The 15,168-nt window shown below is 39.0% G+C and overlaps 1 protein-coding gene across 4 annotated transcripts in view; it reads left to right on the top strand.

Annotated features, from left to right (window-relative positions):
- HERC2 (HECT and RLD domain containing protein 2) overlaps positions 1-15,168 on the top strand; it is a 40,463-nt gene that overhangs the window by 5,086 nt on the left and 20,209 nt on the right. For 2 of the 4 annotated variants that reach the window (XM_053745404.2, XM_053745405.2), the window contains exons 12-48: positions 90-240; positions 608-705; positions 1,169-1,324; positions 1,952-2,057; positions 2,138-2,243; positions 2,479-2,707; positions 3,085-3,229; positions 3,483-3,565; positions 3,662-3,735; positions 3,859-4,001; positions 4,686-4,882; positions 5,400-5,616; positions 5,819-6,056; positions 6,459-6,629; positions 6,896-7,111; positions 7,426-7,588; positions 7,803-7,921; positions 8,335-8,507; positions 8,752-9,347; positions 9,483-9,607; positions 9,695-10,062; positions 10,169-10,335; positions 10,434-10,573; positions 10,778-10,961; positions 11,179-11,427; positions 11,546-11,664; positions 11,742-11,928; positions 12,081-12,232; positions 12,669-12,762; positions 12,871-13,022; positions 13,322-13,463; positions 13,824-13,949; positions 14,089-14,250; positions 14,391-14,492; positions 14,578-14,679; positions 14,776-15,008; positions 15,079-15,147. In XM_053745404.2, the coding sequence (XP_053601379.1) occupies positions 90-240; positions 608-705; positions 1,169-1,324; positions 1,952-2,057; positions 2,138-2,243; positions 2,479-2,707; positions 3,085-3,229; positions 3,483-3,565; positions 3,662-3,735; positions 3,859-4,001; positions 4,686-4,882; positions 5,400-5,616; positions 5,819-6,056; positions 6,459-6,629; positions 6,896-7,111; positions 7,426-7,588; positions 7,803-7,921; positions 8,335-8,507; positions 8,752-9,347; positions 9,483-9,607; positions 9,695-10,062; positions 10,169-10,335; positions 10,434-10,573; positions 10,778-10,961; positions 11,179-11,427; positions 11,546-11,664; positions 11,742-11,928; positions 12,081-12,232; positions 12,669-12,762; positions 12,871-13,022; positions 13,322-13,463; positions 13,824-13,949; positions 14,089-14,250; positions 14,391-14,492; positions 14,578-14,679; positions 14,776-15,008; positions 15,079-15,147 (6,254 nt within the window). The remainder of the gene's footprint in view (positions 1-89; positions 241-607; positions 706-1,168; positions 1,325-1,951; positions 2,058-2,137; positions 2,244-2,478; positions 2,708-3,084; positions 3,230-3,482; positions 3,566-3,661; positions 3,736-3,858; positions 4,002-4,685; positions 4,883-5,399; positions 5,617-5,818; positions 6,057-6,458; positions 6,630-6,895; positions 7,112-7,425; positions 7,589-7,802; positions 7,922-8,334; positions 8,508-8,751; positions 9,348-9,482; positions 9,608-9,694; positions 10,063-10,168; positions 10,336-10,433; positions 10,574-10,777; positions 10,962-11,178; positions 11,428-11,545; positions 11,665-11,741; positions 11,929-12,080; positions 12,233-12,668; positions 12,763-12,870; positions 13,023-13,321; positions 13,464-13,823; positions 13,950-14,088; positions 14,251-14,390; positions 14,493-14,577; positions 14,680-14,775; positions 15,009-15,078; positions 15,148-15,168) is intronic. The other 2 variants (XM_053745408.2, XM_053745407.2) reach the window with 1 other exon arrangement.

Consider the following 15,168-nt stretch of genomic DNA (forward strand, 5'->3'; position numbering starts at 1 on the left):
TGTTTCAAGGCAACATTGATGAAAGTCAGGGCTTAGTTAGGTTAGCGAGTCACATGTCGACATTAGGCTACAGAAGTGGGTGTGCGCAGGCTGGGGCGAGGGCCAGACCCTGTGCTGCACGTGGGAGGGCGCGGTGCACGTGTTCGGCGACAGCGAGGGCGGCGCGCCGCGTGCGCTGGCCGCGCTCCGCGTCTCGCGCGTCTACACCGGCGACGGCTGGCACGCCGTGCTCACTGACGGGTGACCTTTATACTTTAACCTTTGGAGCCCCGGACGATATTATACTGGGGATGCCATGTATAATGCCGTCTGGGGCTTAAACTGTTAATTACTTTGAGTTTATTTATTACAAGCTTTTATTTGACTTGTAATGTAACTATATGTGGAATTAATTTATTCCATTTAACAATAAAACTTTGTTGATCATTTGGTATTCTAAGGATTCGTCCATAGGGTTGCGTTTTCATCGATTTTGTATAAATACTTAATTTTTTCTGTAAGTTTTCAGACAAGTTCATATGTTTCTTTTATATTTTGGTGTAAGTTTATGTAACAATTTTTATCAGTCTAATTATAATATACTAACTAAAGTAACGTTGCTTTTCAGTGGGCAAGTTTATACGTGGGGAAAAGGTGACGGCTATCGACTGGGTCATGGAAATTTAGAGAGCCTTAAAACACCGAAGTTATTAGAAGCTCTACAAGGTACGAATACAATTTCTAACTTTCTTAAATCATAAAAGCAATATTTAAGGTAGCCGTTGAACAAATTTAGTCTTTTAGTACATACAGTAGTATATTACCTTACCATGACGTCACATTTTATTTTCGTCTATTTCCTAAAGCATTGCCAGCGAGTGTCAGTAATTTGGTGTTTCTATAAAAATACTATATCTTATTATAAATGAAATTTATCAATGAAAGTGACATTTAATTACCGTGTTTCATTTTGTGAAATCATTTTATTGAATAGCCAGGCAACTACCTACTTAATTACCAAAACAAAGAAACCCAGGCAAACGACGAATTTTTGCTTAAATCTAGATTTGAATTTAGAATCGCTGTGTTTAGACAGATATTCTGAATTCAAATCTACCTCAAGACAAAAGACGTGAGACATCAATTACGTCGGAAACCGTGGGAGATGTGACGATGTATATTCCGGCAGACATCCGCATCGTGGAGCTGTCGCTGGGCGCGAGCCACGGCGCGGCGCTGTCGGCGGAGGGCGCGCTGTTCGCGTGGGGCACGCACGAGCGCGCGCAGCTGTCCAGGCCCGTGCCGCAGCCGCTGCAAGCGCTCAACCCTTCATTCAAGGCGCACGGTGAGACACTTCTGAAGGGCTTCACACTTAAGAAAGTCGTTACGCGTGTTACATGTCATATAACGGTCAAGTTTCTCAGCCGTGAGAAATAGTAGTATTGGTTTATATATAGTATTGGTTTCGCGTGTCGACCAAACTTGAGCGTAAGATGAGGTCATAGCACACTTCTACCACACTACTCCCTCCCGGTAGACGAGATGCCATATTAATTCCAACAGGCATCCGCATCGTGAAGCTGTCGGCAGATGATGCGCTGTTCGCGTGCCCGTACCGCAGCCGCTGCAAGAGCTCAACCCTTCATTGAAACCTAACGGTGAGACACTTCTAAAGGGCTTCGTGTCGAGAAAGTCGTGAGAAATAGGACTACAAGGAGAAGTAAATTAAAGTCATTGCCATTTCTACCGCATGATTCTTTCCCCCGTAGAAGAGAAATCATAATGATTCCACCAGGCATCCGCATCTGCTATCTCTGGGCGCGAGTCACGGCGTGGCGCTTTCGGTGTGTTACCACACAACGGCCATTATCCACAGCCATTCTCATGTCTATATTAAAAACCCTTATTTTGTTTACCAAATCAATCATATTGTTTCACTTTGTAAATGTCATTTGTTTTTTTTTTATTTTAGGTGTAACATGTGGTCCTAATCAAATCGTAGTATGGAGCCAAGAAAGTCCTAGAGATCTCCCGTCTTCCATGCCATTCGTTATAGATTTATCTGATAGCACTTTTAAGTAAGTATTCTTCTGTTATAGTTGGCTGTTGTGTTCTTGGTATTTATATCAAGGTAAGTAATAATCAATTATGTTCACAGGTTTTTAGAAAGGCTGTTAAGGATAGTAGTGGAACAAAGTAATTCATCACCTATCCAGGAAACAGAATGCATAGCCATTGCTTGTTTGAATCTCCTACGGTTACAGGTATGTTCAAGTGAAACAAATATTTTTGATTTTAACTTTGAAACGAGGAAATCTTTATAAAACATGGTATTTCAGACATTGGCCGCTAAGAAATGTATTTTTAAATAACGTAGCTTTAAAATGGTTGATTGTCTTTTATTTTTCTTATTGTAGATAATGACCAAGAAAATTATAACATTAGTTTGGTTCAAATAAATTGTTCATTTGTGTAGTGATTACATTTTATAATTAACAGGTGCACGCATGGCAATGTTCTCTCGGCGAAGACAACGACGAAATCAACGCCAATGGGGAAAAGCCTTCTTGGTGCAACGGAGTGCATACCGCTTTAGTAGCATTGGTTGAAGGGAGAGCGGGGCCGGCCGCCGCAGCCGCGGCTAGACGGGCGTTGGCTGCGGCTTGGCCGCTGTTGTTACCAACGCCGCAGATACGGGCGCACCATCTCATTGCGCTGTTACCGCAAGGTTTTTAATCGCTCTCTCTCTCTCTCTCTCTCTGAACCCATTTCCGGTTTCTTGCTCAACTGCTACGAGTTCGTACGATTTTCGGCCTTCTTATTAATCAGATTATTGGCACGCATATCTTTGACAAAATCGTCAGCAAAAATCAAAGCTAAAAACCTAACACAAGTTCCAGACACCTTATCTGATTTCTCAGAAACACTCTTGTACGACAACATATAAGTATCTACTAACAAATTGATACTAAGCTAAGGTATCTATTAATTAGTATAATAGCCGGAATCGCAACCTCTTCGACTATGATCGATGATACTAAGTATTTTTAGATCAGGAATAATAGTTTATGAACAATTTTTTTTGAATACTTCGTTCGTGACTAGGTGCAGTGCCGGCTAGTGCGGGAGCTAGATTCATGACAGAACTCCTGGTGTGGTCGCTCCTGGGCGGCGGCGGGCTACGCGAAGCGTTGCAGAACGCTTTGCAAGTCAATCTCTCTGATGCGTACAATCATTTGCAGTTGGATATGTGAGTGACAAAATTTTTATATTCCTTGAATTTGATAGGCAATGTTGTAGGCGCCGGTGCTAGATGTTTGCTTTTTTTCACAAGTAAATTAATTTAAATATTGCCAACCCCAGAGTTGTGGGCTCTTTTATAAACATACTACACCAAGAAATCCCAATAGACCAGACCCTCATAGAAATAAATAAATTAAAAAATATATTTTATTTCACATGACTTGAGCGTCTTATTTACGCTATTTTTTTTTATTTTCCAGAGATTATGACCAAGTTGACATCATAACTGGTCAAAAAGGACCGCGTTCTACCACTTCAGGGGAGAATGGCGAAAACGTACCTGGTAAGTAATAATAAGTAAATTAAATATATGACAAAAGTTTTTCTTATCTTATTATTTTTTAAATTTTACTTATGATGCCAATGGATTTGTTCTCAGGGTGCCCTGAAGAATACCAGTTGAATAATACAGCAATATCCGACAAGGGCGCTTCGGTCCCTCTCATGCATTTGGTACGTAAAAACATATTATCTTAATTATTAACGATCATTGGTCGATTCAAATTCGAATTAGTAAAATTAGAAGTTACAGCCTCATACACATTTAAACTTGATACAAATATGGTATGGTTCAAGGTAAAGCATCTGATCCGCAATACTAGCTGTCAAACTCAGATGCTCATAAGCGCGATAATGAACGGTGATACGAGCAAGACTGACGACCCTAAAGGACATGACACGGTCAGTCCGAGCTGTGATCTGCTTATTCGGTTTCAAAGGTGAGCAGTCAATCAAATAGTTTGTATTTTGCGTGCAGGTAGTAGTTTTAACAAATTTTCAAAAAATATTGACGTTGATCTATTTACTACAAGCATATTAAAACCTAAACGATTACTTTATGAATACTTGCTCAGGTAAAATGTTGGATAGGTTATTCTTTTTTTCTCTCTAGTATCTACTGAATCATTGTAGGCTTATTTGTAAAGTGATAGTAGTTTAATTGCTCAAATTTATTATTGAGTGGGGAGAGTACGTAGTGCTTGCTATTTATCTCCTTATTGTCATTTATTTACTTTTGTTTTGCACAAATACCTACTTGTTGCTTTTTTTTTTCTTGGTAGCGTGTATTAATGTTAAACTCATTTGTAAACATATACCGTTTCTATTTGTGAGGCCCTATAATTGGCTTCAGTGTAACTATTCTTATTTACTATTGTGTTGTTGTTTGTTGCTATTGGTCTTGCTAAGCTAATAAAATAAAATAACTCGTATAGTAAGTTGACGTAGAAATGAGTAGGTACATAGCTCTATTTTCTGTCTTCAGGCGTTAATAAATACGGAAATAAAGACGTAATCAATCTAATCATCATTTTGTTCTTGAAAGTTATGTATCATGATTAAACTTTGCAAAAGTTTACGTTGCCTTTCTTTGGCACAGATAAAATAAATGCCGTTTGTTTCAGACTTTTATTTTGCGAAGGCATGTGGACACGAGGCGGGCGGAGCACCCGCGGCGGAGTCAGAGCCCTACTCACAGAATACATAGCCATGTTGTCGGAACATGTTCAATCCACGCTGTCTTCATTCACGAGATCGGTTCATAGAGCGGATAACACGCAACTTGAGGCACTGTGTGACTTGATTTCTGCTGATATTGTTGGTGAGTTAGTTATAAAATATTATAAAATATAAATATTGTATTAAGATTTTGCTTGTTTATTCACAAATAGGTTAAGCGTACTTTAAGCTAAAATAAGTTTTATTACTATCGCACTATTCATTAATTAACATTGACAGAACGAGATTAAGCATACTTTAACTTAAATTATTCTTAAAGTTTTTTTATGAATAAGGGGGGGAGGGGGCTGTTAACTTATTTTAATTGATCGATCAGCATGGAATATTTGATGAACTATGCAAGTCACGGAAAAAGTGGAAACCTACGGAATTCTTGGGGCTCGCCTTATGAGTCGTGATCAATCCTCCTTATGGAAGGCCATGCAGTATTCCAAAAATGGAAACATAAAAAAAAATGGCTGATGGTGGTTCACTCTGTGATCAAATTGTTCTTAATTTGTTCTTGTTTGTTTGAAAAGCTTTTTCCCAAAATATTGAAAAAGTGATTTGAAAATATCTCCAGTTTTGGAATATCCGAACTTCTCGTTTTGTCACCACAGGTCGTGTTGTGAGCGAATTAGGTGCCTGGACGAACGCGTGCGCAGCGCGAACGCCCGGTGCTTTAGCTGACGCTACCAGTTCCTTGGTTAAGATCGCCAGGGCTTGTGACGACGCAGCCAAAGTGCTGCCTACTGCGATTAGGCTAGACGCCGATGTCCTAGGCTGGCCTGGATTGGTGGCCAAGACTAAGCCACAGAACAATAGTGTTATACGCAAGTATGTATAAACAATGTCTGCTAGAAAGCTATTAGATATCTATGATTGAGTGCCTCACTAGTTGAATCATGATATTAGAGAACGGTTTAACATCCGTTTTATTAAGATTATTTAAAAAGCTATTAAAACCTCGCAAGCCGATGCTTAGTTACAACGCTAAATTAATTGTTGCGTGTTAGTTGAAGGTGACTTTCATTCTCAGGTGTGACATCCAAAACCACACAAAGGAAGGTGGCTCGTGGATTATTATATCTGGCTACGTGTACGACGTCGAAAATTTTGATTGCGCAAGCGCAAGTACAGTGGAACTAGTACGGAAACTGCGCGGTTGCGACGCGACGGCTGCTTTGAGTGTGGAACCTCACGCGGCGTATCTGTCACGCGTCACTGAGAAATGTGTCGGACTGTACGCCAGTCAGATGTATGCTCATCAGTGTACTGTAAGTGTGACTTTTAAATTCAATTACACTTTTAGACCAAGTGCAGTTTATGTTATATGACTATTATTTGTGTGTCATTGTTAACATTAGTATCAGAGTAAAGGCAAAAATTTTCTGACTTGACTTACTGACTTACTGTTATCTAGTGACAGCCATCTAGTGACAATATTAAATTTCTAAAATGCACTTCTTAATAAATTGATTAAACCGACGTTTGGGACATTAACCAACAACAGATGACTGTATGTTGGCACAGTATGTACGTTCCTTTATTTTAATATGATATTATTACAAAACCCCAAGTCGTAACAGTACAGTACAGTTTATATTATGGGGTGGTTTTATACTATATTTATTTTAATACCTGAAATGAAATGACTTTATTTATTAATATTGAAACAGGAAAGTGAGTCGAGCCTCCGAGCCCATCACGTGTTATCGTCATGCGCGTTCAACATAGCGCTGGGAATCAGTCAGTGCGGCGTGCGGCTGGCGCGGGCGCTGCCCACACAACAAGCTGAGCGGGACGCCGCGCCGTACGCCGCTGCGGTTTTCTTGAGAGGGGGCTTGCAGGTTATATGAATGTGTTGTTGTGAACAATTAACTAATTTGGTCTTGTATTTGGAAATACAATACATTTTGTAATTAATTATAAGTATAGCTCTTAACAGCAGTCGATGCTTGTTATGATGATGGCCAGTTATATGCAAATTAGTTTAACATACTGACTGCGGTCTTACAAAGTGTTTACGAATCTCATCCAGCATTACTCGGGCGGCGGGTACTTATACTGCAGATATATTATATTATAGTACTTTTAATCACAATCATATATTCAGGTCTCGCAACTAACAAATCCGTTCGAAGAAGAGAAAGCCGAGGCCCGCAGCGGGTCGTCCACCGGCGGCAACAGCCCCGCCAGCGAAGCCCCGCCGGCCCGCGCCAGGCCTCCGCCCCGCGTCCACTTGAACAATGTACCAAATAGCACCGGTAGTACTGCGGCGGCTCAACGCGCGGACCAACTGTTATTTGCCCTCGCCGAGCCTAAACTACATGTAAATACTATACATATGCTTGAGAGTTTCTAGAAATGATATGTCCCTTTTATGCTTAATATTCGTTATCTAAATTTGAAATATTTGCGATTGAGTAGTGAAAGTAAAAAATAATAATGAACTGCAAATGTAACTTGGAACCAGAGTTAAAACGTATTGTAGTTTGAAAGATTACATGACCTCCAAATTATAACACATTTGTTGTTACTAACAAGGCTAAAAAAGCATCCTGTCCTGAGATATAGAACATTCAAGCCTATATTCCATCGCCTCGACCGGTAGTTGTCCTTTACAGAACTTTTATTAACATACAGGACCCTCTTGCCCTACACCTCTGGTGGGCGTGCGAGAGGCGAGAAGGTTGCGCTCCACATTTCCCTCCGGAACACCCATTAGAAGAGTTGCGGCGCGCAATGTTGGCAGCTCTGCTGTTCCAGGCTGGACTCAAGGAACATGCTTTGGCCACTGCGATTGCCGGTTCGTTTTCTAGTATCTTCTTTATGCCTATATGTGTAACTGTAACCCGCTGTTCGGTCTTGTTTCTTTATTGGATGGAGGAACCGGCTAGATGGACACCGTGGTCAACAGTGCACATCTATCAGTCATATCTGTTCAGTGCACATAGTAGTTTCGTATACCTTTGAATTTCAATTGATTCGGTCACAAAAATATCATTGTGTTATTCATTCAGAGATGGAGAAAGGTGAAGTGAAGCTATCGCCAGCTATGTCGGAAATAGTCAAAGCGGTGCAGCAAAGCAAATGGACGTTGATGAGGACCAGGCAGCAGTTGTCGCGAGGTTACAAAGAGGTAAAGCCACATGCAATAAGGCAATAAATTACTTTTTGTGTGCTTATTGGTTTATTATAACTTTCTCTATATATCCCAAAAGCAATGTAAGTTTATGACATTGCTTAGCGTTATGAAGAATTTTTTTCTTATTTTAATTACTATTCTTATTTCCTCGCAATCGAAGTAAAAATTTGATTATATACCTCGATCGTAAAATCGACATTTCATCCTCCGATTAACTATCCACCCTCAGGTGGATAGTTAATCTCAAAATTTGTCGATTTATGTTCTTAATTTTGAATCTATAATATTTTGATGTGATCTATATTATTTTAAATAAACTTAATATATATATATATATATATATATATATATATATATATATATATATATATATATATATATATATATATATATATATTATGTTCCAGGTCTGCGCAGCGCCGTTAGAACGAGCCCGTTTCCTCCTACACGAGGTTCGCGCGGCGGTGTCGCCCGCAGTTTCGGCGCTACGCAACCGACCGCCGTCGCGACGGCCGCCGACCGCGAAGAGAATCTTCCAGAAAGTCATGCGAGCGTCTAAGACTCCTAGCTTTAATAAATGGTGACAATTTGATTATTTTTTATTAAAATTTATCTTTTGACTCTAATTTATTTAGTCAATGATGCCGAAACCCGTGTTAAATAGAGGAGAAAAAGTAGGAAACGGGAAGAAACTAAGAATACGCTCAGATGAGAGACGTATATTTATCCAGCCAGTAATAACAAATATATTCGCCCTAAAGTTCGTATAAATAAGAATAACTCCCGTAAAATACAAGGCCATATATAATTTATTTCTATTTTAGTTTCGAAACCACCAAAGATCTGAGAAATAGACAAAATAGCCTGAGCAAAAGCATGTTTAAAGCAACGGGAAGTTTGTTACAAGGCGACGCATTGTTGATTAAATCATCTATTGCCAACTGCAGTAAAACTCCTGAAGACATTCCACCCAGTATTATAGTAGAGCATCACAGAACCCATTCTAATATAGAGGCAGCTGGTGACTCTAAAGAATTAGCTAATCAGCAAACGAAATTAATGTTGAAAATAAAAGACAAACCCCTCGAAAAAGATCTAAAGAATGCGTCAAATGACGACGATATGAGAAACGAAGGTCGAAGCGATCTGAAGCTTCCAAACCTCGCAGAGAAAGAAGATATTTTAGACAAAGATCATGATGACAAAACGCCCACAAACGAAATCTCAATTAGTTCGATAAACGATATGACTGATAATTCTATTCTGAAAGAATCTATGGAGAGTGAGAAACAGGTGATGCTGCTCGCTGATGATCTCAAAACTGATCTCATTATGGCTGATGAAGAAAAGGATGATGATAATTCTGAAAGGAATAAGTTTGTGAATGCTTGGGTTTCAAGACTGGCATGTGAAGAAAAAGGTAATATACTTAAATACAATGTTATCACAATCTGAACTTAATGTTATTTATTATGTATCTTATTATTTATCTTCTATTATACTATAAGAAATAAGGATGTAACACGAATGAATTTGTTTTGCATTTTTGTTGTAGATTTGTATTGGCTTTTGGAAGAAGTGACACCAGAACAGCAAAGTTTGACTACTGCGGTTATAGATTTCATTATGACTGAAGATCCTTGTGATATTGATATACTAAGAAGAGCACTGTATTGCCAGGTACTGTGTATTTAGTTGTCATGATGTCGAATAAAAAAAATGCGATGATATAGGTTTTATACATATTTTGTTGAAATACTTTTTCAGGTACAAAGAGCTGAAATGAGAAAAACAGGATACAACATGATAAATACGATATTACATTCCTCTCAAACTATGTCTGAAAGTGTAAAATACGCAGCTTTATCAGGTCTGTTGGGTATCTCTATGGCCTCTTCAGTTCCCAGTGTACCTGTGAAACCTACTATTCCATTGATTCCACCTTTAAACGGGATCGAATCTGTGATACCTTACTCGAAATACATGGTGCTTCTAGAAAGAGCGAAACTTATAGACTTTGTTCTAATAGAGTTAAAAGCTAGAGTATTGGAAGGGGAGCATACGCAAGCGCTCCCGTTAAAGATGAGTGCTAATTACGGAGCACATGCGTTGTTGAATCGTCCCGCAAGAGCAAGGTTTGTTTACTTCTGACATTGGCATTTGTACAAATTAAATTAAAATTAAATATCTATTTTTGTATCCAGTCGTAATTATATTAGTCTACTTTAAACTACTTTTCAGATTTCTAATAACATTATTATCCCTCCTTATTGAGGGTTGCCAAGGGCCGGAATTAGAACAACTTATAAATGGTGGTGCTCTGAGCTCTTGCCTTACACTATTGAAACAAATAGGCGGAGACACATTGCAACATTGTTCTCTAATTTTCCATGGACTGAAAGCCAAATGTAAGTTGCTTTATATTCATTGTAAAAAATAACAACTTGAATCTTACGTTACAATTAGGCAGTCATTTTAAAAAATTCTAACACATTATTCTTTTTAGCGGATTGTTTAATCATTTACGAAGATGAAAGACTTGGTGCTCGTGCAAAAGGCGCTTCACTTTCAGGACCTGAACTTGCTTCATTGATGAAGATTGGTACTAGAGTTGTTAGAGGGAAGGACTGGAAATGGGGCGATCAGGTTAGCATATGATATCTTTGCATACTGTCATATTTAAATACTATTTGGTAGTATTTAAAAATATAATGAGGAAAGAGAAATCAGTTACTTTTGCTGCTATGTTAAGCGTCATTTCAAAAAATTTGAAGGTAATCTTATTACGTATCCTGTTACATTCAAATTAAAAATGCGCATATTTATAATACGTTCTACTTATTTAATTAGGACGGAGTGCCTGGCGGAGAAGGTCGTGTAATAGGTGAGCTAGGTGAAGACGGATGGGTGCGTGTAGCATGGGACGCTGGCGGCACTAACTCGTATCGAATGGGGAAGGAGGGGAAATATGACCTTAAGCTAGCACGGTCCCCTTCACCCCCTCCGTCTGTGGATGAGACTGTACATGGGACAGGTAAGTTAACAAAGAGTTTAGTTGATTCGATCGTAAATGGCATTGGATGTTTTAGTATATTTATATTGTCAAATTCGGTCGATAAAAGCAGTGAAAAAACATTTAAAATGTTAATAAACTGTTGTACTTTCTATAATACCCACATAAAACGTTTTAAGTTATTACATAAATGAATCTGTCAACTGTAATTTAAACATGAACATTTTTATCATGAAAGTAGTGGACAACAACATAGAATGGTGGCCAGTGAGCGAAGTCCGGGCGGCTTGTACTGGGGCCATCCGGGCGATGTGCGCGGCCGCCGGCGCGGGGACCTCGCTGGCGCCGCACTCGCGCCCCGGGACTGTGGCGAGGAGGAATGTCGCTGCGTTACAGAGGAGATTGTTGACACTGGCGCATGCGCACGCTACGCCACCGCCTACGGCCTTCGCTGCGCATTATCACACCGCTTTGGCGTTGCTTAGAGGTGAGCGCACAGATTATATAATTATAGAATATTTCCAAGTTTTAATTTGTGTTAACAAGTTTTGGAAGTGATCTAAATAATCATGATTTGAGAAAATAAAAGTGGTTTTTTCTTCTAGCGAGCGCTCAAAGCCCAGAGATGAGGATATCTTTATGCACGGATTCGTGGTTCGAACTCTGCTACAGTATTATTTCCGCAACAGATAAACCTATTTGTCAAGATTTAATTTATCTCCAAGTGAGTGTTTACTCTGTTCGGTACTATATTATCCGAAAATCAACTCGAAAAATTCTGATTTAACATGTTAATTCCAGATCCAATCACTATGGCTGCTTCGAAGGGTTTTGGTAGAACACAGTGGACCTACTGAATGGCGACGTACTGTCGGTGCGCAATTGTTAGCTCTGATTGGCCGATTGTGGTTGGAAACCCATTCGTCTGATCCTGCGCTCAGGCCGAATCATTTGGCTGTTACACCTAATATGGATGAAGAAGAAGTCGGTAGGTTTTTTATTTGGAAGAAAGGGCTACTACTGTTTCTGTATCTTAGACCGTGATTAATTAATCCCATTCTACTCTTACGTTAATTTAGCAGTAGAATTATCTTAATCATTGAAATTATAGCCATATCTTAAATTAGTACTCCTTTACAGACAACAGATGGCGTGCCCCCGCTACTGCCAGTTACACGGGCGGCACTTGCGCCGCGTTGGTACAACTAGTGCGGCAGCTTCACACTGCTCCACAGTGGCATACTCCTATTACTACGTTGTTGCTGGACAAACTTCAGCTTGCTGCTCAAATGGTGAATAGTTTATTTCTAATAGATAAGACATTTATTTATCTAAATAAAAGAACACTGTGTATATAACCATAAGAAAATGTGCCGCGGTTATATAAATTGACTGTATCTCAGTATATGCAGACATATTCTGCTCAAAAAAAGAGCAGAGCACTGGTTTTCAGATCTACTTGAGGGTAAACGGGGTTGCGCGGACAACGAAGTTTTATACTTTGTTATTGTGAGAGACAGATTAGAATACACAACAGATGGCGTGACATTACGTTTGTTAGTAATATTTTTTTACATATTTTTAGTTATATCCTTAAGGACACACTAATGCGGTATTCCAAATGCTGGTTGTATAAATGACTGGTGCTAAGCTGAATACCCGCGCAGTAAAAATCCAACGGATATACCACGAATGTGTAAGAGCCTTTATTGTAACGTTTGTTTACAGATAACCAGCGATTGGCATTGGTGGCCGCACACTAGTCAAGATTTAACGCAAACGAGTAAACCAATGCCACCTACGCTTGATACTTGTTTAATAGGTATGTATTAATCTAGTCTATAAACTATAAATAATCTGTTTCCTTCTTTATTCTAGAATAAAAAATATATATGTCCATACTAAACAATGTTAATGTTTTCGTCAACAGCTGGTGCCTTGGGAGTTGTGGGTGGAGTGGAATGGAGGATACGGCTTGGGCAGCGAGTATCAGCTGGTTCTCCTCCGAAAAACGCGATCGTCACGCAAATGTCGCAAAGGGCAAAAATCACGTTGGTTCACGATGATAATTCTACAACTAAGGTTCGTATGAAGTAATGAACACAATTCTTTTTAATCTAATGGTAGCTCGAAGTTGAGAACGAAAGCATCTTAATAAATGTTTTTTTTCTCGTAACATCACAGTGAGAAACTATTTGTTTCTAATATAGTATGCTAATATAATATGAAGACTTCTTTTTTTTACTATATCTAATAATAGAAATGAAAATATCTGTAATGTGTTTCGTTGTTATTCGGATTATAATAACATAGATAAATTCATCATTAGCGTTTTTAAAAATAATCTTGTGCATTAAATTATAATTACTGTTTCCATACAGACTGAGTTAAGTGGCATACAGAGTGTAGAGCCGGATCGCCTGAGTCTCCCGCTGGGCGGCGGAGAGAGCGCGTTGCGTGTTTGCGCTGCGTTGCTCGGCGCCGGCCCGCAAGCCAAGCCGATGCATCCACACCATTTACCTGGTAAGCTGAAAAATATAACTGAATTTTTATCTTATCTTGTACCTTGCTTGTATCCCAATTTATTTTCGGTTAGCACTCTTAACAATTTATGATATACATTCTTCTATTATATAAACGGAACATTTATTAATATAAATAGTTTCAACAAAATAAAAGTGGCTATAATAATAAATTCAGTGGCGAGGCCTTATGAAAACACGAACTTATGAGAAATACACCGTGAAACAGTTTTCCTCTTTACTCAAACAGGAAAAATATAATAAAATAAATTATTTATTACAATAACTTACATGTTTAAGTTTTACAATAAATATTAAAAGTAGATAGGTTATTTTGTTTACATGATCAAATTTATTGCAGCGGATATAGACGTCTATGGACTGAGGAAGCAACAGATGGAGCTATTGACTCTATGCGCAGTTCGAGGGTTGCTTACAACACGGACGCGTCTAAGAAAGGTTCTAATGCAGCCGCCTGATAATGCCAGTACGTTTACCACGCTTTACGTTTTTTGAATATAATTGACATTGAGACAGTAATTGATTGAACTTTATTTTACTGTAGTTTCTTAAACAACATGAGAAACACGGTGAAAGTAAATATCGCTAATAAGTTTAATTTGTAGGTACTTTGGAACGTGGAACTAGTCTCGGCACAGAAGGAACTCTGCTTCGACGACTACTGGCCTTAGCCACTCGGCCGAGCCCACTCGCCGCCTCGCATACTCCTCGAGAATTGGCAGCTGCGGCCGTCACTATTATTCAGCAGTTGGCTGCTCATGTCAACGGTAACTAAGTTTTAATAATCTAAGAAAAGCAAAACTATTCGCTTCATAATCGGCGAACTTTGCTGACTTGTTTGCAAATTGTGTAAGTAATTTCTGAAGCGATCAATGTGCTCTTAAACACATTCTTTTATTTGATGCAGGTGACGAAAAAGAGCACGATACTCAACCAGACTTACCTATAATAGACAAGAGTAATGTAATGCAACTTTCACATGGACCATCGACGAGTACGGCGTCCTTGTGTAAGTATTATATTCGACCTTAAATTAAAACGTTACAAGACTTAATTTCCCGTGTTTAGTGCGTTTCATTTTTATTTGTTTTTAGCGCGCAAAGATCTTAACACTTGGGCAAATTCATCGCAAGTGCAACAAGTTATTGAAATGGGGTTTTCAAGACACGCTGTGTATGCAGCGATACAAGCTTTAGGTAACGTATAATAAGACCTGAATTTACCTATGTTTCACAATGAAGTCATATCTATCAAGTACGTAAATAATAACATAGGTACTTGTTATTTTCCAGGTGGTACTAGTTTACCTTCAGTAGAATCACTAGTAGCATATTTACTAGAGCTACCGCAACAAGGCATGGAGGACACAGTGTTCGAAATCAAACCTCACTCCTCAAAGATCGAGAAGAAGCAGACGCCGTACAGATGGCGCAGTTGTTTCGCATCCGAAGACGAGTACGCTCAATATTTGTCTGATGTCATAACTCCTGGGATGACAGTACGGTGTTGCAAAGCATATGAATGTGTAAGTATAATCATAAATATTTTGTAGTAATATCGTAAATGCGGTTATCTAAATGTCAAATCAATTTCAGGTTGCACTTGGCGATGTCGGTCAGGTACAGAAAGTGGAAAGGGATATAAAACAAAATGTCTTCCTCCATGTAAGTTCTGAATTATAACTC

The sequence above is a fragment of the Plodia interpunctella genome, chromosome 5, assembly GCF_027563975.2.
Source record: "Plodia interpunctella isolate USDA-ARS_2022_Savannah chromosome 5, ilPloInte3.2, whole genome shotgun sequence".
Classification (NCBI taxonomy): domain Eukaryota; kingdom Metazoa; phylum Arthropoda; class Insecta; order Lepidoptera; family Pyralidae; genus Plodia; species Plodia interpunctella.